Source organism: Rosa rugosa, chromosome 6 (genome assembly GCF_958449725.1).
Source record: "Rosa rugosa chromosome 6, drRosRugo1.1, whole genome shotgun sequence".
Classification (NCBI taxonomy): Eukaryota; Viridiplantae; Streptophyta; class Magnoliopsida; order Rosales; family Rosaceae; genus Rosa; species Rosa rugosa.
This window is the reverse complement of record NC_084825.1, coordinates 53,571,749-53,595,439: the sequence shown is the minus strand read 5'-3', so window position 1 is coordinate 53,595,439 and position 23,691 is coordinate 53,571,749. Positions and strand designations below refer to the sequence as shown.

Below are 23,691 nucleotides of genomic sequence, written 5' to 3'. Positions count from 1 at the left end.
ATGAGTGTTCGATGTAGAAGTCAGACCGGAGAGGAGAGAAGTCGACTGATGGGCTTTGGTGGCGGCGATAGTCAAGCGAGTCTGGGTCCCACACCTCGCGATCGTTTGCCAGATGATGCTATGGCCTATTATGCGCTTCCCATCTGCCGTCCCATAGCGGCTCTTCGGCAGGTGCCTGGTGATTTTAGCAGTTGGGGACCAAGGAGGAAAGTGGGCTTCTGGCCTACCGTCGCTCCCGAGGAAAAGGTTTGGTATCAGGTGGTCCGAGCGAGAGATTTGGCCCGATGGGATGTGGTGGGTATCACCCAAACCATCGATCTATGCTTCTGTCTTCCCCATAATACTAGCCCTGCACCGCTAGCCGCCGCTCTTTGCTTCTGGAACACCTCCAGCAATACATTCGACTTCCAGTTTGGGCAGATGAGCATAACTCTGCTGGATGTTCTTACCATCACGGGGTTGCCCATTGACTTTGACCCCTATGTGCATGGTCAGTTTGATGGCATTCAATTTTCTTTGAGAATGGATATGGCTGGTCGAGGGCATCACAGCAGATCCTACCCATTCTGGCGCGACTATTACTGTACCCAGCGTGACCATACAGGAGGTATCGCATTCCTGGAATTCTGGCTTTGCAAATTTATCTTTTGCACTTCTTCCAACAAACCTACTGGGCCCTGGAATTCTCTGGCCACTGCTCTCTACAATGGTATTTGCGTTGGCCTTGGGCAACCTGTATTAGGTGCGTTATATCGCTCCCTTTATAGAGCCGTAATGCGCCCCTTCGATACCGAAATTAGTGGTCCCTTCTGGATCCTTGCCTTTTGGCTGCAGATTTATTTCCCTCTCTTCCGTCGCGGTGATATTCCAAAGGAACCTCCAGTTGATTCCCTTTTGGGGAACTGGCTTTGCCGCAACGTAAGGTATCGAGCTCCTCCCTACTCCGAGTGTTTTATTTACTTGTACTTGCTGGGAGAGATGCCGGACCCAAAAATAGTCCTTTCTAGGAGTTTCCCTCCTCCCCTTAACGATGGCTTTCTGCCCAGTGGACGGGATCATAGCGAAAGAGCCCTCCTGGCCTTTCGTCGCGCCATCTCCTGCTTGGATATTCGTCTTGCCACCGACCGCGTAAGTTATGAGCTCTATGCCCCTAACCACTTCGCTCGCCAATTTGGGTTGGCCCAGTTGGTACCCTGGCCTCTGGTTGATTCTGCCAATTACTACACCTCTTGGCGGAGATTAGCCCCACCTGGGTCTGTCCCTTTTCAGAGTCAGTTTACTTTGATAGTGATTCCCCCTTGGGTCAGAGCGCTGTACCCCCTCAACGATGTCGACGAAGATTATGCTGATTGGTGGAAAGAAGTGTCCGTGAACTGTTGGGACCTGCCACATGACGAACTCTTCGTCCTGATCTTTCGTGGCATGAGTATTCCTGGTCCGGAGGACCGCAAGATTCTTGAGCGCTTCTCCAACCCTGCAGCACAACCCCCGCGACCTATTCTACCTTCTCGCTCATCGCGTCCAGGGATACAAATCCACGAGCCTAGGGCAACAGTAAGTTTTTGTCTTTCTTCACCATTCCTTTTCCTTGTGTTGATTTTCCCGCTCTTATTCCTGAGTGTGTTTTGCAGCAAACTACCCAGAGCAGGATAGCCTCTGTTCAGGCCGGGAAACGAAAGGCAATAGCAGAGGAGACTTCTGAGGGAGAGTCTTTGCATGATGAAGATCCCGCTGAGGTAATTTAGTTAAGAATGATCCCAAACTTGTATATTTGGTGCTTCCCCCCTTTTTGAGTTATGACTCTTTTCTCGTACAGGCCACTGCTGTCTTTGCTTGCAAACGCGATCGAGCTCAATTTGTCGAAGAGAGTTTTGAAGATGACGAACCTCTGGGAATGCGATTGGTAAACTCCGACCCCGTCTTATCCTATTTAAATTTTAGAATCTGGGCAGGATCTTCACTATGTATCTTTTGACAGGTCCGTCAAAGGACCACTAATCCCTCTCGCCTAAGCGAGGCTGGACCCTCAGCCACTGCAGAAGAACCAACTCTCTCGCCAGTTCAAGCATCAACTAACCCCGTGGCGCCTCTTCCGTCTCCCACATCTACAGAGCATCTGCAAGGTCCTACCATTCTAATAACGATCTCCGATGACGACTCCTCGGAGGATGAAAGTGTGGAAAGCCACTCTGAGACTTCTGCCGCTTATGAGGAAATGATGACGACAGAGATTCTCGCGGCACTAGAGGTTCAAGAGGTGAATGAGGCGGGGCCTCTTCCTCTTGGTGACCACGTACCAGATATCACTACAAAAAAAAATTCATTTGGCCACGGCTTTGTGCCGTCGCGGAAAGTATTTTTGCCGTCGCAAAAGACCAATGGCGACGGCTAGGCGACGGCAATTACGCCGTTGTCGTTGGTGGCGTCGCCATTGCTCATGGCTACGGCAAAATGCCGTCGCAACCGTATTTAGCGACGGCAACGAGCGTAGCAATGATTTGGTCGCTTATTTGGCGACGGCATGTAGCGACTGAAAACGCCGTCGCAAGTAACCTATTTGCTTGCAATAAACTAATTTTTTTTTTTAATGAAATTTTCCCTCCACCCCAAGTGAAATTAATTGCGACGGCGTCATTGCCGTCGCCACCTCAAATATTGTCCATATGAAGCTTTAGCGACAACCAATTGACCACCCAATTTTTTCTGCCATTTTACACACAATCAAAAGATATAGTAAAACAATATAAAGCACCAAAATAATCCTTTCATTCATAGCTATCTCACAACTGATAAGTGCCAAGTTATATTGCATTACCAAGTACAAATTGAAATTAACCAAACAAACCAGAGTCTTTCATAATTATACGAATCTACTAAGAATCTACCATACTAGATAACTGAAACTCTGGAAGAAACATTCCCAAACTTAATATTGTTCAAAAGCAGACTTGACCACAATACTATTTATCATTAACTAGAGGGCTTGGTGAGTACTGGAGCGTGCTCAATTTCTTGATCACTAGTTGAATCTGGATGAACTCCTTCTCCTATGGACTCCCTTCTAATTTCATGGCCACTGGATGCATCTTGAACCTATCACATAATGATACAGTATGTACAATATATCCCATTTCCTGGTATATATTGTACAGCCGTGGCAGCTGAAAGAAGACAAAAATTGCATAATAAGAATTCAAGTTTTTACAGAATCCTAAACCCTAAATCTAACATTGTTACTAGAACCCCCAAATTCATATGACCTATTTCTGAAAGGTAATCTTGCATTTACCTGTATCAACCATACAACATTCTCACTGTACAATTCATTGTTCACTATCCAACTAGCCATTTGGTCCCACTCACTTTGCTTCTTGCCATATTTTGATATTCTGTGCTCAGCCATCTGCAGTATAAAAACAGAGCATCAGGCAAGGAGCCAATCTGGACATGCAGAGAAATAAGAAAGACAAACAAACAAGAAGGAATGGAGAGGGAGTGGTCATTTGTTCCATATCAATGAACATTCAGAGAGGCAAGGAAGGATCATTCAGAAACCTAAACTTGATCCAGATATCTAAATTATTATAAACACTAGTATTTACATCCAACAGATTGGGAAATTAAAGTATGTATGAATTAATTAATAGTTGGAGCGTTAATCCACACTAGCAGTCTATCATTCTTCATAATTGATGATTAAAAAAAAGGGAAATAAAACCACTAAAACCTATACAAAAGTAGCAGAGCATGAAAGCACCTGATATTTACTGGCAGAAAGATCAGAAAACACTTGCTTTGTCAGCTCAGCAAGGAAACGGCCTATTCAACAAAAGATAATCATGAAAATTAATGCCTCTAAGACTTGACAGAAATAACATCTCAAAAGCCATGGCTTGAGAATCCAATACTTAACTATGAAAAGAGCAAGTAAGCCAATAAACAATTATACCTTGGATAAGATTATCCTGCTTAAGGAAAATCTCCCTGAGCCTTTTTTGAAAACAGAAAGCATAGGCAGTAAAAACTGTGCCCAGAAGCTAAAGCAAAAAGCAATTGCAAAAATGCAACATAGTTACTTGAATGAACATAGTTATATAATGCATTTTGTAGAAAAACAGCACACAGTGAATGGAAGTCAAAGAGAAAGTCAATTAAATCCATCAAGCAATAAAGAGAAAAACATTGACCGACTTCACCATTGAAAAGAAAAACACCAAAAGTTAGTCGGAGGAAATAGGAAAAGAGAAATGAGATTATACCTATCCCATGTTGCCGATGATAGTCAAACATCAAGGTCTCAGCAACACGCTTGCCCTCACATTTGTTTTTATTGTCTGTTGGAAATCATAAGTGCAAATGTTAGATGTCTGGAGATTTACCATAAACTTCAGATAGTTTTATGTTGGAGGTAAAGAAAGAACTTACATGATTGCACAGGAAAAAGAGAAAAAGGAAAGTAACAATGACATGTTTTCATCATGGAGCTAAGAAACTTGTCTATCTGATCTCAAAGGACTGTCAAAGCATGTAAAACAGAATGAGGCTGAGATCTCGACAGTTGAAGATAGTACTATTGCTGAAAACAATGATGTGACGGATTGAATCGGCGCTTTCCTCGCCTGGATATTTTATCATAGTGTGATAAATATGGTAAAACTGAAGCATTCCAAGAATCCGAGTATAAACCACACAGAATGATATGGCATAATGCCCTTACCATGTTCCTGAATAGCTTTGGCAACCATTTGACAGTAGCTTCAAAGTAGTTTGCCCCCATTATTGGAAAATCCCATGCTGACAAAATGGCCAAAAACTTTGGTATTGGAAGGTCCCGGAGATGAGCTCCCCTGGAGGAGGAAAAAAGAAAGGAGTTGCATGTTCAGAATCTAGCTAATATATACTATATCTTTGTCTAAATATCATGTGTGCTTTTGAATGTATACTTCTCTGCATATTTATCTTGCAAATTTGCAAGCCATAAAAAAAAATCTTGCAAATTTGCAAGTTCATCAAAGCCATAAGAATTAAAAGGGCATGGGAAACCAAATTAGTCAATACAGCAAGAAGGCACGGTAGAAGTAAAGAAGAAAAAGGGTGGTAATATGAATTGCAGGAAATGGAGGCAAAGCGATATTCTGCGCAATACAGTCAGTTCTAAACAATATAAGGATATTCTGATAGAAAAATGATACATGTGGCTGAAATTAATAGTTAATTATATAAAAGGATAGTAAATTGGCATTACATACCAAAACAGGAAACTTGACAATGATAGCTCCAGCAATACATAGTTCTTCAAATGACATTGTGGGCATAAAAACTTACCAATGTTAGAAAGAAACGTGACATAAACCCAACCTGAAAAGAAAGAGGAAGTTCTTACCAAATGTGGAGGTGTCAAAACTCAAAGTGCAAACAATAAGAGCTTGCTGACAACAGTGAACAGTAGCTTCCCAATCTTGGCTTTCACACTTCTTCTAGACAACAAAACAAAAATGAACATTGCTTTGATCATCAGTTGATGCCAGAAACAAAGAGAAAGGTCTTGTAAATTTAGCAGCTAATAAAAAGCTAAAAAGACAGTAGTATGTTTGATGAGAATAAGGTCATTATTTATACTCAGGATTAAATATCCTAAAACAAATCAGTTGAAAGGAAACACTGACAATTACTTAGTTTAGTTTGATTGGGTTGTAAAGAAGAACAACATTCTGATTTGTAGGTATTTAGAATGAAGGTTGGCCAACTTAATGATTTATTAATCAATTTAGCCAGTCCATTAAGACAAAGAGCACAGACAGATTCAATCATGTTCAATCCAGATTGTGGCTGTTTAGTAAAATGGAAGAACAGTGTACAAAAGGATAGAAAAATCACACACCTGGTTGAAATGAAAATTTAATTTGAATTCAAAATTTATCATTGAACACATGAAAATGTTTGAGGCGATAGTAAATTGGCATAAAGCTGATGAAATGAAAAATCTCAAAGTGTTCTATGCTTTCACATTACATCTAGTGGTTTGTGTTCTATGGTGGAGTAATGATATGAATAATAAATCAGCAGAATTGTATCAAGTATAAGAGGCTGACCTTTGAGTGCAAAGTTTAGATCGTTCTTCTTTGGCTCATAAACGTTAAACAATGTCCCTTGGTTTGTCAGTATTTATCCAAATTGAGTCCATTTTGTTTGCTTGGAACTGCACAGGGATGGTCAGAGTTGAAATGCCTGCAAATATTCTGTAGTTTATTGAAATACCACAACAATTGACTTTGTCCCCAAACATTGTATACTTTTCAAATTAAATAAATGTTCCCAACTTGCTTCTCTGAGCTTTTTAACCTCTGTAAGCATCCAGCAATTTCTGCAAATTCAACTATATCAGAGATTCACTGTAACAGAACGTCCCTTCAGGCATGAATGAAATTCTATTCAACCCAAAACCCTTCAACTATGAATGAAATTATATTCAATACCTCAAAGCCAATGCTCCTTTTGGCTACTGACGCTATCCATGTGTAGCCATTGCAATTCTTTTTTGTAGTGAACAATCAAGCAAAAACCATACCCTCATTTTCAATTTCCACAATCGACGATCAAACAAACCAAACCCAAAACCCAATTTCACCAAAAAACAAAACAATGGAAAACCCACAAATCTAAAACCCCCAATATCCATCGAAAGACCACAACTTTAAACAAAACCCATAATAATCGAGACCATATTCACATCCAAATACAACCAGACCTGAGAATTAAGGGAGACAATTACCGGACCCAAAAGAAAAACCTAAATCTCTTAAGCGGAACTACAAAGGGAGCTCACAACTCTTTCGATCTTCAAAATAGACTAAAACCCTAACGTATCCTATCAGAATTTGATATTAGATTCGGTGAAAGTTTACATAATATGAAAACCCAATCTAATTAACAGATTTTCAAAGGAACTCTTGACATACAGATGTACATAGTACTGACCTTTTCCTTTTGTTTCTCACCCAGAGGAAGGATCTTGAGAGGAACGATTGGTTTGTAGATAGCTTGGTAAACTTGACAGGACCGAAATCGCAGCAATTAGTCGGCGGTTACATTCTGCTACGAATTTGGCAGATCTAGAGAGGAAATCTGAAAGTAATCATCAGTGTCGGATCGAGATGGAGTCATGGGGTCAAAGAAGAAAGAGAGCAGCGCAGAGAAAGAAAAGAAGTTTTCTTTTAATCAAAGAGATAGAATCGTTCAGATAACCACCCTAAAGCGACGGCAAGTGTTTTGCAGTAGCAAACTGTTAAAAACTTGCGACGGCTAATGCTTGCCGAAGTAAATTCATAGTGGTTGGCGACCACTAGGGGCGACGGCAGTTAATACGGTCGCAAAATCTCTATACAATTGCGACGGTCAAGTTTTGCCGTCGCAAAAGAGTAGGCTTTAGCGACGGCAATTGCACGCCGACGCAAATTGGTGAAGCTAATTGAATTCTTTTTTGTAGTGTATTGACCCGACAGCTCGAGAGGTAAGCCACTGTTTGGCCAATACTTTCCATTTCCCTTTAGATCCAACCCCGCTCTCTGACATTTCTGAACCTGACCAGGATTCTGTTTGTACCGAGGAGGTGGCTGCAAACGCTGCTGGTCTTATCGGCGGGACAGTCGCCCCAGAGATGGAAAATGATACTGACGGTGGTGGTGCCCCCCAAGTCTCGCGAACAAATGAGACAACCGTTGAAGCTGAGGGCTCTGTGCTTGAATCTGCTCCACTTGCCCATGGTGAGCCGCGAGTTGAGTTTCCAGATTCTCCCGCGGCTGAAGGGATAGACCAACCTATTGAAGATGAAGAAACTGAGGAAGCTGTCCACCCTTTTGCATTGGTGGTTCGTGATCCTGTGGCGCCTCTGCTGCCTCCTCCTCCTCCCACCAGATTCGAGAGACTGATTAGGGTGTTGGAGATAACTCCTCCTTCTGCTGTGGATGAGGCTAAGATGGTGCTTCACGAACATCTGGGTCCTCAGGTATTGGAGACAGACATCCTCCCGCGAGTCTTGGAAGCCCTAAGGTATCTTTGCCAGGAGAAGGCATTGACCCTACAGCAATTTAGTGCCATTGACGATCTGCTGAATGAACTTGATGAGGCCCGCCAACGTCAACCGGCCGCGAACGCCCAGGCTCACGACACTCGAGAGGCTTTGAATAGCCTCTCTCGAGAAATGGACATCTCTCGCGGTATTTTAAATGAGCGAACCATCCGCCTGCGGGAATTACAAATCCAAAGGTCCGACTTCAAACTTCGGATCGAGGACCTCCATACCGGTTTAGCCTTTGTTGAAAACGCGATTGCTACAGAAGAAGCCCAACTCGATGAACCTCTGGCTGCTTCTGAAGAAATGGGCCGCAACCTGACCCATCTCAGAGAACGGGCCACTCAGGCCGGCGAAACTCCGCGTGGAGGAACTTTGCTTGAAATTGAGCTTTGCGGGCCAATCTCTGTAGGCCCCCTCGAAAACCGTTCGGTCCCCTCACATGCTGTTAATCCCTTCTTTTCCGAGATTTAAGGCATTAATCACTCGTTGAAAAACAACGGTCGTGAGGAGGTAATCTCGTGAAAAGAACAGTTACCTCCTCGAAAACCGTTCGGTTTCCCCACATGCTATTAATCCTCTAATAATAGCTAACTCCTCAAAAACCGCTCCTCACATGCTGCTTAGTCCCTTTTTTCCGAGATTTGGAATTACTAAGCTCGATTTACTGACATCGGTTTTGAAATTGAGCTTCATCCAAGGGTGGGGATTTGCCTGAAGTCCCTATAAATAGTTGTATTTCAGGAAGGGAATACTCACAACAACTTTTCTGAAATATTCGAGAAATGGCCTTTCAATCCTTGCTTCTTTTTCTCCTTCTTCACAAATCTTCCCCTCATGAAATGACCTTTAGCCTCTAAATTTTAGGCTTTATGGCGTAATCTTAAGCCTGAGTTAGGCCTCATGGCGTAATCTTAGGCAACCCCTTGTTTCGTCCTTTCTGGAGTCTGTAACAACAATGCCAGGCTTCAGATTGGTTTAGAAACGCGAGGGGGCTCTGAGTGTGGGATCCACGATCATGCGAGATCATCTTTGTCATAATCCTACACACGGAGCGAAACGGAGAAAGGGAGGACGGCCACTCTGAGGTTCGTCTTTCCTCCTCTGTTTCCTTCCTTCTGGACCCGGCCCGTGTTGTGCCCTCCAGATGGAAGGGGCTTTGGTTCTCACCTCCTTCTCCCTCTTTCTCTTCTTGATAGAATCTTGGAGGGATGAGAAGGGCTGGACTCTTTAAAGGAATGGGTTCAAGCCACAGAATGGTTGTTCCTATACTTCACGTCCAACTAATGGTGGTTACCAAGGCTAGAGGGGGTGCAGAGACTCAAGCTGATATTCGGTTCCTTCACTCTCTGCCCCTCCAGGAGATAATGGCGCGGCTCAACCCGGCGTTGGATTCCATAGCTGCTTCCAATTGAGGGGGCTTGGAGGCTCCATTTTCTTTCACTGGAGTCTCCCCTTCTCATGGATAATGGTGTTGGCCAAGCCTATGTTGTATTCCTTTGACGCTTCCATGTAAAGGGGCGCGGCTCAACCCGACGTTGGATTCCATAGCTGCTTCCACTTGAGAAAAGATTCAGAAGATAATCCGAAGATTCCTGTTTTGTATTCTAGCCACTTTTGGCTTTGTAATGAATGTACTGCTTTTGGCCGCAAAGCCACTTTATGAATACAATAATATTTTCTTATCCTGATATCCAAATATTCGTGAGAAGCCAATAATTGTGTCTCGCAAGGCCCCAAATATAGGCCCCTATAGTTGTATATTGAAAATAATATGAACTTTTTTAAAATATGCTCCGCGTCAAAAAAGAGACTCGCGGTGAGGATTTTGAGAAAATATGTATCTTTTGGATCCACTTGCTGGCTCCCAACTCAAAATTCTTAGCGCCAATAATTCCTTCTTTTCCGAGATTTAAGGCACTAATCACTCGTTGAAAAACAACAGTCGTGAAAAATAATCTCGTGAAAAGAACAGTTACCTCCTCGAAAACCGTTCGGTTTCCCCACATGCTATTAATCCTTTAATAATAGCTAACTCCTCAAAAACCGCTCCTCCCATGCTGCTAGTCCCTTTTTTCCCGAGATTTGGAATCACTAATCTCGATTTACTGACATCGATTTGACTCCTCTTTGACCGTCCATCCAAGGGTGGATATTTGCATGCCTATATCTTCCTCCACATTATAAACCCAAATTTTCAATCCCGAAATCATTTCATCAACTCGAATATTTCTAACAGCAATCTTTCTTAATTACTCATCATCATCACTCTTCAATTCTTGCATTCTCTCAACCCATCACTAATGGAACCACAAACCCAGCAACCAACCGAGGATGGAGGAAGCAACAAAGCAGCCGGGAGTAGTGCTAACATGCTGCGGGGGCGGAACAGGTGGAATCCCACTACAGATCAGATAAGAATCCTCAAGGAGCTTTTCTACAATAAGGGAGTTAGGTCCCCAACTATAGAGCAGATTCAGAGGATCTGTCTCCAGCTGAAATGGTACGGCAAGATCGAGTTCAAGAACGTCTATTTTTGGTTCGTGAACCAAAGGGCTCGGGAGAAGCGGAAGAAGAGGTCCACTTCGGATGTTCATGTGCCCATGCAAAGATCAGGGCTTGTTGGTGATGACAATGTTGCCAATTCATCTGCACCTGCTTCTGCTTCTTCTGCTGGTGTGATGATTGCTGTTAACGGGCAGATGGGGAACTATGGTGGTTATGGATCCTTGAACATGGAGAAGAGTGCTAGGGATTGTTCAATCTTAGTTGGAGGGGGAACTAGTTCTACTTTCTTTGACATGAATGTAGAACAAACTTTCATGGAACAAAGAGGAGAAGATCACCAGGAGATTGAAACCCTTTCACTGTTTCTCGTGCATGGTGAGGACATCTTTGGCAACATGAAGACTACTTCCGATGGAGGTGGCGGTCACGGTGGTGGCTCTCACACTTCCCTTGAGCTCAGCCTTTCCTGCGAGGGCAAAGCTGGAAAAAGTTTCCGGAGCCGCTGACTCGGCTTAGTATTGTAAAAATTTTCTGGAGCCGCTGACTCGGCTTAGTATAGTGTAGTGTTGCCCCCCTAGTGTTGCTAGGCGTAGCGAAGAAATGATTATGGGATTCAAAAACAAGCCTTCATGAATGGGCTTTGCGAGTGTAGGAACACTAGAATTGTCCCCCATGTCTTATGCGAAGAAACTGTCTACGACTCCTCCGTAATTTTTTGGATCACACTAATTATATATATATATATATATATATATTTTTTTTTTTTTTTATTTTATTATTTTTTTTTTTAAAAAAAAAAATAATAATAATAAGTAGCTGAATTCAATAAGACAGTGTGAATCAAGGTTTAGACATGCGGCCCAAGTATAGTCGCCTAGACACAAATTTTCTTTCAAATCATTTGGGCAACCTTACTGAAATGGCCAGGTGGGGGAGGGCGAACAAGAGAGGCAGAATCCATTTTGGCATGAGCTACTCCCTCTTAGTGGTTTAGGCCCATTTGCACGCACTTCTGGATTCAAGAAACCTGTCATGAACGTTGTCCCCTTTCTAGACACCATTTCACATAGGCTATACTTACTAAGATGAGAAAGGTCATAAGTGTGAAGACAGTTCAACAAGTGTTAATAAAAGCCGCCCTTAACCTTAAGGGACCTGAACTAGGCACCAATAAGGAGTTTAGGCCAATATTAACAAAAGAGACTTCACCTATTCCGTTATGATTCACAACCCCTTACCAACCTCAACTTCTTAATAGTGGTGTGTTTCCACCATTTGCCGCCTCTACAAGATCACGGGGGAGGCCATCTATGCTTCACTCCAAGCTCCGATGTATCAAAATTTGTAGGGTAAAAATCCCTCCTGTGAGAGCTTGTAGGAAAAAAACAAAGATACTTAGCGTTGAAGAATTTGGAGGAATTTGGCTCGTGAGAGGGGTAATCTTGCCCCCCAAGTATCCTTGTTGGTTGGCGAAGCATGATCTTCAATTGCAATTTTGGAGATAAGGATGTCCCAAGATCAGCTTTGTCGCCAACTACCATGTCATAGGACATGATGTTTTCAGAATAAGCCACAGATTGGCCATTATATTTAACCACTTGTTGGTAAAAATTCTCATGATCAAGAGCCTCAAAGAACTTGTACTCCTGCATATGATTCTTGGAACCAATAATCAAATTGTAATTATCATCATATTCATCATAGATTGGCTCCATGTTGAGATCATACTTAGAGTCACCAAAGAGTGGTGAATTGATCTCTTCTTCAAAAATAGGCATATCAAGTATTTGTTTGCCTCTGTCCACTTTCCAGGCATCATATTGAGACGCCTCTATGGGCTGTGTAGTATCATAAACAAATTCTTTTTGCAAGAAATTTGGAGCTTGATAATTGTAAACAAGAGTTAACTTGTACTGGTGATACTCAAACTTGCAGTCGCGAAGTAAAAATTGGCCACTAGAATAATTATTCTGGCCATTCTTGCAAGGTGGGTTGCAGATGTATCCTCCATGTATATCAAAGCCACTGCTTGGCCTTGAAACACTGATGAAGAAATTCAAGTTGAATTGATGAATAAAGCCACAGATTGGCTTCTCTAGACCAAAACTTAATTGATAATTAAGTTGGCCATGATTGTGGCCACCTTCATCATGACGTCCAGTAGCATGGCCAAGGCAAAATTGATGATTGTAAGGTGGGCCATGCCTTGATTGATAATTAAGTGGATCATGCTCTTGACCCTTTGCATGGCCATGACGTCCAGTAGCAAGATCATAATTAGATTGATTATGCACCTGCTTTTGGTTATCAAGGGGGTGAACCTGGGCAATATCTTGCCCCCCATGTATCTGATCAGTAGCCACGTATATGGCTGGGTCAGTGGAGAAATCAGGTATTTGTTCAGAGACAATTTTATTGTCAGAAGAACAATTTTGTTGACCATCTTCTCCATGCACAGCCTCTATGTAAGGCTGTGATTCAACAGAAAAGCATTTAGGTTTATCGCCACCTGTAAGCAATTCAACCTCAGAAACCACCTCTTCGCGAGCAGATTCTTGACTTTTCAATTCTCCTTGCTGTGAACCGACTTGGGTAGCCAAGATGGAACCCTCCTTGCGCAAGGTTGTGAACTCAGATGTTATGTTTGCGGCAGGTTGGGCAGTCTGTTTGTCTCTGCTCGAGAAAAGCTTTTGTGACTGCTCTTTAGCTTTCTGAGCATTCTGATTCATTCGCTGCTCCAACTCGCGAATTCGTTGTTCCCTTTTTGCGATCGAAGCTGCCAGATGCTTCCCATAATTTTCACTATGCACTGTAAGGATGCGAAGCCTCTCGTCCAGGCCAGCATCTGGTGGAATGATGAGTGGTTCGAACTCGTCATCAATGAACTCGTCATCAATGTCAATATTGCCAGTGGTGGCAACATTGGCCATCTTGTCACTTTAGGAATTTCTTTTGGTAAAGATTTTCCCCTGGCATCCCAATGATGGCGAATACAAAAAGACTCTAGTGTGGTCCCACTGGGCGTGCCAAAATGTTTGTTTTGAAGCCCGGTGGTTGAATGTGCTTCAAGAGAAAAACTTCTGATGTTGTCCCACTGGGCGTGCCAAAATGTTTGGCTCCAATTTTGCTGCAGCTGGTCAACAGTCTCTTTTCTGCGCGGGCGTGCCAGCACCGTTTGGGTGCGGTCGTCGGGGGTGTCCCTTGACCTGACTTCTATCAAGCGATTGTAGACGAGGAGAGCACAAACCTCGTCGCGGGATTCTTTATGCCTCGTGGCGAGGACTTTTGTTGAGCTTCTTGAAAATCACAATCGATACTCGATGTTGTAGATCGAGCAGAGCGAGAACCACTGGGAAGTAGAGAGAACTTGCTAAAGCGTGACTTTAGCTTGGCTGGGTTGCTAGGGCGTTACCCTTGCTTGGCTGGTTCTGTAACCGTTGTGGTCGCGGCACTACCGTCGGCTCCCGAGGAGACTAGGACCGAAGCACGTTGACAGAGGGTTTGGTGGCACTGAAAGTCGGCTTCTGAGAAGACTAGGACTAGGAGTGTGATCACCTATAAGAGAAAGAGAAGGAAAGGAGTTGCTCTTAGAGAGGTTTGCTCTAGAGAGAACTTAGATCATCTTAGAGATGTTTTGATGTATGAATGAGTCCATTGTTCTATGTTGTAGCCTCTATTTATAGGCTACCAAGCAACACTATTTGGCATTTAAACAAATCATAATGGAGCACTTATGAGTTTATGGAGCACTTATGAGTTTATGGAATTGTTAGGTTCAAGCACTTAAACACTAATGGAATGTTAGGTTTAAGTCATTTTCTGCTCCCTTATCCCTCAATTTTTATCTCCACTAAGAACTCAGATTCAACCTTCGATTTCTTCATATGAAATGATCCACCATGAATGTAGATTATTGTGGTAAAATTTCAGAATTTATTTCCATGTGGTTGGGCCAGAAATGCTGCTGGACCTCTTACAGGTCCAGTTTCCAAGTTTTGCTTCTGCAGAAAATTGGACTGTTTGTTTGAAGGTTTTCCACTCCGAACGAGCTTTGGCACTCTTCATAAGAAATGATCAATGGGATGTCTAGAATTAATCTGGAAAGTTTCAACTCATTTGGAGTTCGGATGGTTAGTCCGTCATCCCTCATTTCTTGTCTAGCTCGCTTTCTCCTAGCCGAAGTAGGAAAATGTGCTAAAGTTGATTTTTCATTTCCATGTTTGGTAGGCCTTATTTAGCCTCTTAATAATATATTTTTGAACTTATCGAAAATATATATGTGAGCCACTGATATTGGCTCAATTTCTCCAAGACACGCTTTGTCAAACCAAAATGCTCATTTTGGGTCCAAACATTGCCCCCCAGACCTCGAAGTCAAAGGTCTTCGTCTTGACTGAAGAGGTCTTGAATCAGCACTGCTCTTATAATGTTGTTGCTCCAAAAGCCACTTTTATTGGCTTGACTGATTCCATATAGGCCTCTAAATAGGTCATAAGGCTTGAATGCCACAATCTGGATTGCCTTTGTCATGAACTGACGCTTCCTTTGCCAACTTTATTGCCCCCCATGGATCTGGCGAAACTTGGGCAGGTTGTAGGAGATCAGAACTTTAGCGTGCCCCCCATGCGAAGGAGACTGCTTTTGATCGCGAATGAGTATCCTTCTCTTCCTTGGTGGTAGCTCGCCATGTGTATAACAACATGTATCTGCCTTGTTTGCGGGCTCTCTGTTGATTTTCTCAAATGTAGGTGTTGAAGCCGCTTTCCTGGCTAGATCAAGGCCTATAGTACTTGGCGAAATAAGATGCAAAATAGCAAACTATTTGCTGTCATTTAATCCTTCGCGAGTCTTATGTCGAAGAAAATGATTAGATCATGGCTATCGACATCATGACGTGTGACCAGGTGAAACCACCGTATCTGCTACAACTTTAGTATCTACTTCCCGCATCGGTTTTAATCATGTTTTATTTAAAAACTTCAGGCCACTATGTTGGCCCTGCGGTGGTAGGAAAAGGTGGAATATCTTCACTGTCGCCTTTAGATGCGATTCTCAAGATGGAATAATGATTCATTAATTATTAACTAGGGCCACTCACTGGCCCAGCTAATAAATTAATCTCCAGAAAGATCTGAGCTATAAATCAAAGTGTAATGGAGAAGTATCTCCGCTGTCGCCTTAGATGCGATTCTCAAAATGGAATAATGACTCATTAATTATCAACTAGGGCCACTCACTGGCCCAGCTAATAAATTAATCTCCAGTAATATCTGAGCTATAAATCAAGGTGTAATGGAGAAGTGTTCCTCACAACCCAGAAATGGCATCCAAGAAACCATTCGTTATCGATCAGGCAGATGAAATCACTGAGAAAGCCGCATTCACCTGGCGGACTAACATGAGTGTTCGATGTAGAAGTCAGACCGGAGAGGAGAGAAGTCGACTGATGGGCTTTGGTGGCGGCGATAGTCAAGCGAGTCTGGGTCCCACACCTCGCGATCGTTTGCCAGATGATGCTATGGCCTATTATGCGCTTCCCATCCGCCGTCCCATAGCGGCTCTTCGGCAGGTGCCTGGTGATTTTAGCAGTTGGGGACCAAGGAGGAAAGTGGGCTTCTGGCCTACCGTCGCTCCCGAGGAAAAGGTTTGGTATCAGGAGGTCCGAGCGAGAGATTTGGCCCGATGGGATGCGGTGGGTATCACCCAAACCATCGATCTATGCTTCTGTCTTCCCCATAATACTAGCCCTGCACCGCTAGCCGCCGCTCTTTGCTTCTGGAACACCTCCAGCAATACATTCGACTTCCAGTTTGGGCAGATGAGCATAACTCTGCTGGATGTTCTTACCATCACGGGGTTGCCCATTGACTTTGACCCCTATGTGCATGGTCAGTTTGATGGCATTCAATTTTCTTTGAGAATGGATATGGCTGGTCGAGGGCATCACAGCAGATCCTACCCATTCTGGCGCGACTATTACTGTACCCAGCGTGACCATACAGGAGGTATCGCATTCCTGGAATTCTGGCTTTGCAAATTTATCTTTTGCACTTCTTCCAACAAACCTACTGGGCCCTGGAATTCTCTGGCCACTGCTCTCTACAATGGTATTTGCGTTGGCCTTGGGCAACCTGTATTAGGTGCGTTATATCGCTCCCTTTATAGAGCCGTAATGCGCCCCTTCGATACCGAAATTAGTGGTCCCTTCTGGATCCTTGCCTTTTGGCTGCAGATTTATTTCCCTCTCTTCCGTCGCGGTGATATTCCAAAGGAACCTCCAGTTGATTCCCTTTTGGGGAACTGGCTTTGCCGCAACGTAAGGTATCGAGCTCCTCCCTACTCCGAGTGTTTTATTTACTTGTACTTGCTGGGAGAGATGCCGGACCCAAAAATAGTCCTTTCTAGGAGTTTCCCTCCTCCCCTTAACGATGGCTTTCTGCCCAGTGGACGGGATCATAGCGAAAGAGCCCTCCTGGCCTTTCGTCGCGCCATCTCCTGCTTGGATATTCGTCTTGCCACCGACCGCGTAAGTTATGAGCTCTATGCCCCTAACCACTTCGCTCGCCAATTTGGGTTGGCCCAGTTGGTACCCTGGCCTCTGGTTGATTCTGCCAATTACTACACCTCTTGGCGGAGATTAGCCCCACCTGGGTCTGTCCCTTTTCAGAGTCAGTTTACTTTGATAGTGATTCCCCCTTGGGTCAGAGCGCTGTACCCCCTCAACGATGTCGACGAAGATTATGCTGATTGGTGGAAAGAAGTGTCCGTGAACTGTTGGGACCTGCCACATGACGAACTCTTCGTCCTGATCTTTCGTGGCATGAGTATTCCTGGTCCGGAGGACCGCAAGATTCTTGAGCGCTTCTCCAACCCTGCAGCACAACCCCCGCGACCTATTCTACCTTCTCGCTCATCGCGTCCAGGGATACAAATCCACGAGCCTAGGGCAACAGTAAGTTTTTGTCTTTCTTCACCATTCCTTTTCCTTGTGTTGATTTTCCCGCTCTTATTCCTGAGTGTGTTTTGCAGCAAACTACCCAGAGCAGGATAGCCTCTGTTCAGGCCGGGAAACGAAAGGCAATAGCAGAGGAGACTTCTGAGGGAGAGTCTTTGCATGATGAAGATCCCGCTGAGGTAATTTAGTTAAGAATGATCCCAAACTTGTATATTTGGTGCTTCCCCCCTTTTTGAGTTATGACTCTTTTCTCGTACAGGCCACTGCTGTCTTTGCTTGCAAACGCGATCGAGCTCAATTTGTCGAAGAGAGTTTTGAAGATGACGAACCTCTGGGAATGCGATTGGTAAACTCCGACCCCGTCTTATCCTATTTAAATTTTAGAATCTGGGCAGGATCTTCACTATGTATCTTTTGACAGGTCCGTCAAAGGACCACTAATCCCTCTCGCCTAAGCGAGGCTGGACCCTCAGCCACTGCAGAAGAACCAACTCTCTCGCTAGTTCAAGCATCAACTAACCCCGTGGCGCCTCTTCCGTCTCCCACATCTACAGAGCATCTGCAAGGTCCTACCATTCTAATAACGATCTCCGATGACGACTCCTCGGAGGATGAAAGCGTGGAAAGCCACTCTGAGACTTCTGCCGCTTATGAGGAAATGATGACGACAGAGATTCTCGCGGCACTAGAGGTTCAAGAGGTGAATGAGGCGGGGCCTCTTCCTCTTGGTGACCACGTACCAGATATCACTACAAAAAAAAATTCATTTGGCCACGGCTTTGTGCCATCGCGGAAAGTATGTTTGCCGTCGCAAAAGACCAATGGCGACGGCTAGGCGACGGCAATTACGCCGTTGTCGTTGGTGGCGTCGCCATTGCTCATGGCTACGGCAAAATGCCGTCGCAACCGTATTTAGCGACGGCAACGAGCGTAGCAATGATTTGGTCGCTTATTTGGCGACGGCATGTAGCGACTGAAAACGCCGTCGCAAGTAACCTATTTGCTTGCAATAAACTAATTTTTTTTTTTAATGAAATTTTCCCTCCACCCCAAGTGAAATTAATTGCGACGGCGTCATTGCCGTCGCCACCTCAAATATTGTCCATATGAAGCTTTAGCGACAACCAATTGACCACCCAATTTTTTCTGCCATTTTACACACAATCAAAAGATATAGTAAAACAATATAAAGCACCAAAATAATCCTTTCATTCATAGCTATCTCACAACTGATAAGTGCCAAGTTATATTTCATTACCAAGTACAAATTGAAATTAACCAAACAAACCAGAGTCTTTCATAATTATACGAATCTACTAAGAATCTACCATACTAGATAACTGAAACTCTGGAAGAAACATTCCCAAACTTAATATTGTTCAAAAGCAGACTTGACCACAATACTATTTATCATTAACTAGAGGGCTTGGTGAGTACTGGAGCGTGCTCAATTTCTTGATCACTAGTTGAATCTGGATGAACTCCTTCTCCTATGGACTCCCTTCTAATTTCATGGCCACTGGATGCATCTTGAACCTATCACATAATGATACAGTATGTACAATATATCCCATTTCCTGGTATATATTGTACAGCCGTGGCAGCTGAAAGAAGACAAAAATTGCATAATAAGAATTCAAGTTTTTACAGAATCCTAAACCCTAAATCTAACATTGTTACTAGAACCCCCAAATTCATATGACCTATTTCTGAAAGGTAATCTTGCATTTACCTGTATCAACCATACAACATTCTCACTGTACAATTCATTGTTCACTATCCAACTAGCCATTTGGTCCCACTCACTTTGCTTCTTGCCATATTTTGATATTCTGTGCTCAGCCATCTGCAGTATAAAAACAGAGCATCAGGCAAGGAGCCAATCTGGACATGCAGAGAAATAAGAAAGACAAACAAACAAGAAGGAATGGAGAGGGAGTGGTCATTTGTTCCATATCAATGAACATTCAGAGAGGCAAGGAAGGATCATTCAGAAACCTAAACTTGATCCAGATATCTAAATTATTATAAACACTAGTATTTACATCCAACAGATTGGGAAATTAAAGTATGTATGAATTAATTAATAGTTGGAGCGTTAATCCACACTAGCAGTCTATCATTCTTCATAATTGATGATTAAAAAAAAGGGAAATAAAACCACTAAAACCTATACAAAAGTAGCAGAGCATGAAAGCACCTGATATTTACTGGCAGAAAGATCAGAAAACACTTGCTTTGTCAGCTCAGCAAGGAAACGGCCTATTCAACAAAAGATAATCATGAAAATTAATGCCTCTAAGACTTGACAGAAATAACATCTCAAAAGCCATGGCTTGAGAATCCAATACTTAACTATGAAAAGAGCAAGTAAGCCAATAAACAATTATACCTTGGATAAGATTATCCTGCTTAAGGAAAATCTCCCTGAGCCTTTTTTGAAAACAGAAAGCATAGGCAGTAAAAACTGTGCCCAGAAGCTAAAGCAAAAAGCAATTGCAAAAATGCAACATAGTTACTTGAATGAACATAGTTATATAATGCATTTTGTAGAAAAACAGCACACAGTGAATGGAAGTCAAAGAGAAAGTCAATTAAATCCATCAAGCAATAAAGAGAAAAACATTGACCGACTTCACCATTGAAAAGAAAAACACCAAAAGTTAGTCGGAGGAAATAGGAAAAGAGAAATGAGATTATACCTATCCCATGTTGCCGATGATAGTCAAACATCAAGGTCTCAGCAACACGCTTGCCCTCACATTTGTTTTTATTGTCTGTTGGAAATCATAAGTGCAAATGTTAGATGTCTGGAGATTTACCATAAACTTCAGATAGTTTTATGTTGGAGGTAAAGAAAGAACTTACATGATTGCACAGGAAAAAGAGAAAAAGGAAAGTAACAATGACATGTTTTCATCATGGAGCTAAGAAACTTGTCTATCTGATCTCAAAGGACTGTCAAAGCATGTAAAACAGAATGAGGCTGAGATCTCGACAGTTGAAGATAGTACTATTGCTGAAAACAATGATGTGACGGATTGAATCGGCGCTTTCCTCGCCTGGATATTTTATCATAGTGTGATAAATATGGTAAAACTGAAGCATTCCAAGAATCCGAGTATAAACCACACAGAATGATATGGCATAATGCCCTTACCATGTTCCTGAATAGCTTTGGCAACCATTTGACAGTAGCTTCAAAGTAGTTTGCCCCCATTATTGGAAAATCCCATGCTGACAAAATGGCCAAAAACTTTGGTATTGGAAGGTCCCGGAGATGAGCTCCCCTGGAGGAGGAAAAAAGAAAGGAGTTGCATGTTCAGAATCTAGCTAATATATACTATATCTTTGTCTAAATATCATGTGTGCTTTTGAATGTATACTTCTCTGCATATTTATCTTGCAAATTTGCAAGCCATAAAAAAAAATCTTGCAAATTTGCAAGTTCATCAAAGCCATAAGAATTAAAAGGGCATGGGAAACCAAATTAGTCAATACAGCAAGAAGGCACGGTAGAAGTAAAGAAGAAAAAGGGTGGTAATATGAATTGCAGGAAATGGAGGCAAAGCGATATTCTGCGCAATACAGTCAGTTCTAAACAATATAAGGATATTCTGATAGAAAAATGATACATGTGGCTGAAATTAATAGTTAATTATATAAAAGGATAGTAAATTGGCATTACATACCAAAACAGGAAACTTGACAATGATAGCTCCAGCAATACATAGTTCTTCAAATGACATTGTGGGCATAAAAACTTGCCAATGTTAGAAAGAAACGTGACATAAACCCAACCTGAAAAGAAAGAGGAAGTTCTTACCAAATGTGGAGGTGTCAAAACTCAAAGTGCAAACAATAAGAGCTTGCTGACAACAGTGAACAGTAGCTTCCCAATCTTGGCTTTCACACTTCTTCTAGACAACAAAACAAAAATGAACATTGCTTTGATCATCAGTTGATGCCAGAAACAAAGAGAAAGGTCTTGTAAATTTAGCAGCTAATAAAAAGCTAAAAAGACAGTAGTATGTTTGATGAGAATAAGGTCATTATTTATACTCAGGATTAAATATCCTAAAACAAATCAGTTGAAAGGAAACACTGACAATTACTTAGTTTAGTTTGATTGGGTTGTAAAGAAGAACAACATTCTGATTTGTAGGTATTTAGAATGAAGGTTGGCCAACTTAATGATTTATTAATCAATTTAGCCAGTCCATTAAGACAAAGAGCACAGACAGATTCAATCATGTTCAATCCAGATTGTGGCTGTTTAGTAAAATGGAAGAACAGTGTACAAAAGGATAGAAAAATCACACACCTGGTTGAAATGAAAATTTAATTTGAATTCAAAATTTATCATTGAACACATGAAAATGTTTGAGGCGATAGTAAATTGGCATAAAGCTGATGAAATGAAAAATCTCAAAGTGTTCTATGCTTTCACATTACATCTAGTGGTTTGTGTTCTATGGTGGAGTAATGATATGAATAATAAATCAGCAGAATTGTATCAAGTATAAGAGGCTGACCTTTGAGTGCAAAGTTTAGATCGTTCTTCTTTGGCTCATAAACGTTAAACAATGTCCCTTGGTTTGTCAGTATTTATCCAAATTGAGTCCATTTTGTTTGCTTGGAACTGCACAGGGATGGTCAGAGTTGAAATGCCTGCAAATATTCTGTAGTTTATTGAAATACCACAACAATTGACTTTGTCCCCAAACATTGTATACTTTTCAAATTAAATAAATGTTCCCAACCTGCTTCTCTGAGCTTTTTAACCTCTGTAAGCATCCAGCAATTTCTGCAAATTCAACTATATCAGAGATTCACTGTAACAGAACGTCCCTTCAGGCATGAATGAAATTCTATTCAACCCAAAACCCTTCAACTATGAATGAAATTATATTCAATACCTCAAAGCCAATGCTCCTTTTGGCTACTGACGCTATCCATGTGTAGCCATTGCAATTCTTTTTTGTAGTGAACAATCAAGCAAAAACCATACCCTCATTTTCAATTTCCACAATCGACGATCAAACAAACCAAACCCAAAACCCAATTTCACCAAAAAACAAAACAATGGAAAACCCACAAATCTAAAACCCCCAATATCCATCGAAAGACCACAACTTTAAACAAAACCCATAATAATCGAGACCATATTCACATCCAAATACAACCAGACCTGAGAATTAAGGGAGACAATTACCGGACCCAAAAGAAAAACCTAAATCTCTTAAGCGGAACTACAAAGGGAGCTCACAACTCTTTCGATCTTCAAAATAGACTAAAACCCTAACGTATCCTATCAGAATTTGATATTAGATTCGGTGAAAGTTTACATAATATGAAAACCCAATCTAATTAACAGATTTTCAAAGGAACTCTTGACATACAGATGTACATAGTACTGACCTTTTCCTTTTGTTTCTCACCCAGAGGAAGGATCTTGAGAGGAACGATTGGTTTGTAGATAGCTTGGTAAACTTGACAGGACCGAAATCGCAGCAATTAGTCGGCGGTTACATTCTGCTACGAATTTGGCAGATCTAGAGAGGAAATCTGAAAGTAATCATCAGTGTCGGATCGAGATGGAGTCATGGGGTCAAAGAAGAAAGAGAGCAGCGCAGAGAAAGAAAAGAAGTTTTCTTTTAATCAAAGAGATAGAATCGTTCAGATAACCACCCTAAAGCGACGGCAAGTGTTTTGCAGTAGCAAACTGTTAAAAACTTGCGACGGCTAATGCTTGCCGAAGTAAATTCATAGTGGTTGGCGACCACTAGGGGCGACGGCAGTTAATACGGTCGCAAAATCTCTATACAATTGCGACGGTCAAGTTTTGCCGTCGCAAAAGAGTAGGCTTTAGCGACGGCAATTGCACGCCGACGCAAATTGGTGAAGCTAATTGAATTCTTTTTTGTAGTGTATTGACCCGACAGCTCGAGAGGTAAGCCACTGTTTGGCCAATACTTTCCATTTCCCTTTAGATCCAACCCCGCTCTCTGACATTTCTGAACCTGACCAGGATTCTGTTTGTACCGAGGAGGTGGCTGCAAACGCTGCTGGTCTTATCGGCGGGACAGTCGCCCCAGAGATGGAAAATGATACTGACGGTGGTGGTGCCCCCCAAGTCTCGCGAACAAATGAGACA

General features: G+C 42.3%; 2 protein-coding genes across 8 annotated transcripts; both read right to left on the bottom strand.

The window, feature by feature from the left end:
• Positions 1–2,858: 2,858 nt before the first annotated feature.
• On the bottom strand, positions 2,859–6,312 carry LOC133718440 (probable AMP deaminase). 3 transcript variants are annotated; one of them, XR_009850290.1, is made up of 10 exons: positions 6,093–6,312; positions 5,384–5,477; positions 5,250–5,293; positions 4,718–4,847; positions 4,426–4,619; positions 4,260–4,334; positions 3,950–4,037; positions 3,758–3,819; positions 3,290–3,403; positions 2,859–3,161 (listed from the first exon to the last, which is right to left on the bottom strand). XR_009850290.1 is itself a non-coding variant. In XM_062145275.1 (9 exons), the coding sequence occupies exons 5-9, from the start codon at positions 4,478–4,480 to the stop codon at positions 3,048–3,050; spliced, it is 420 nt and encodes a 139-aa protein (XP_062001259.1). In that variant the 5' UTR covers positions 4,481–4,619; positions 4,718–4,847; positions 5,250–5,293; positions 5,384–5,477; positions 6,093–6,312; the 3' UTR covers positions 2,859–3,047. The 3 variants fall into 3 exon arrangements, 2 of the variants coding, with proteins under 2 accessions (XP_062001259.1, XP_062001260.1); XM_062145275.1 differs by lacking the exon at positions 3,950–4,037; XM_062145276.1 differs by lacking the exon at positions 3,950–4,037 and having other exon boundaries at positions 5,384–5,474.
• A 12,437-nt stretch (positions 6,313–18,749) lies between these two features.
• Positions 18,750–23,432, bottom strand: LOC133717878 (probable AMP deaminase). 5 transcript variants are annotated; one of them, XR_009849999.1, is made up of 11 exons: positions 22,298–23,432; positions 22,070–22,216; positions 21,361–21,454; positions 21,227–21,270; positions 20,695–20,824; positions 20,403–20,596; positions 20,237–20,311; positions 19,927–20,014; positions 19,735–19,796; positions 19,267–19,380; positions 18,752–19,138 (listed from the first exon to the last, which is right to left on the bottom strand). XR_009849999.1 is itself a non-coding variant. In XM_062144625.1 (10 exons), the coding sequence occupies exons 6-10, from the start codon at positions 20,455–20,457 to the stop codon at positions 19,025–19,027; spliced, it is 420 nt and encodes a 139-aa protein (XP_062000609.1). In that variant the 5' UTR covers positions 20,458–20,596; positions 20,695–20,824; positions 21,227–21,270; positions 21,361–21,454; positions 22,070–22,216; positions 22,298–23,432; the 3' UTR covers positions 18,750–19,024. The 5 variants fall into 5 exon arrangements, 4 of the variants coding, with proteins under 4 accessions (XP_062000609.1, XP_062000612.1, XP_062000610.1 ...); XM_062144625.1 differs by lacking the exon at positions 19,927–20,014 and having other exon boundaries at positions 18,750–19,138; XM_062144628.1 differs by lacking the exon at positions 19,927–20,014 and having other exon boundaries at positions 18,750–19,138; positions 21,361–21,451.
• Positions 23,433–23,691: the final 259 nt, after the last annotated feature.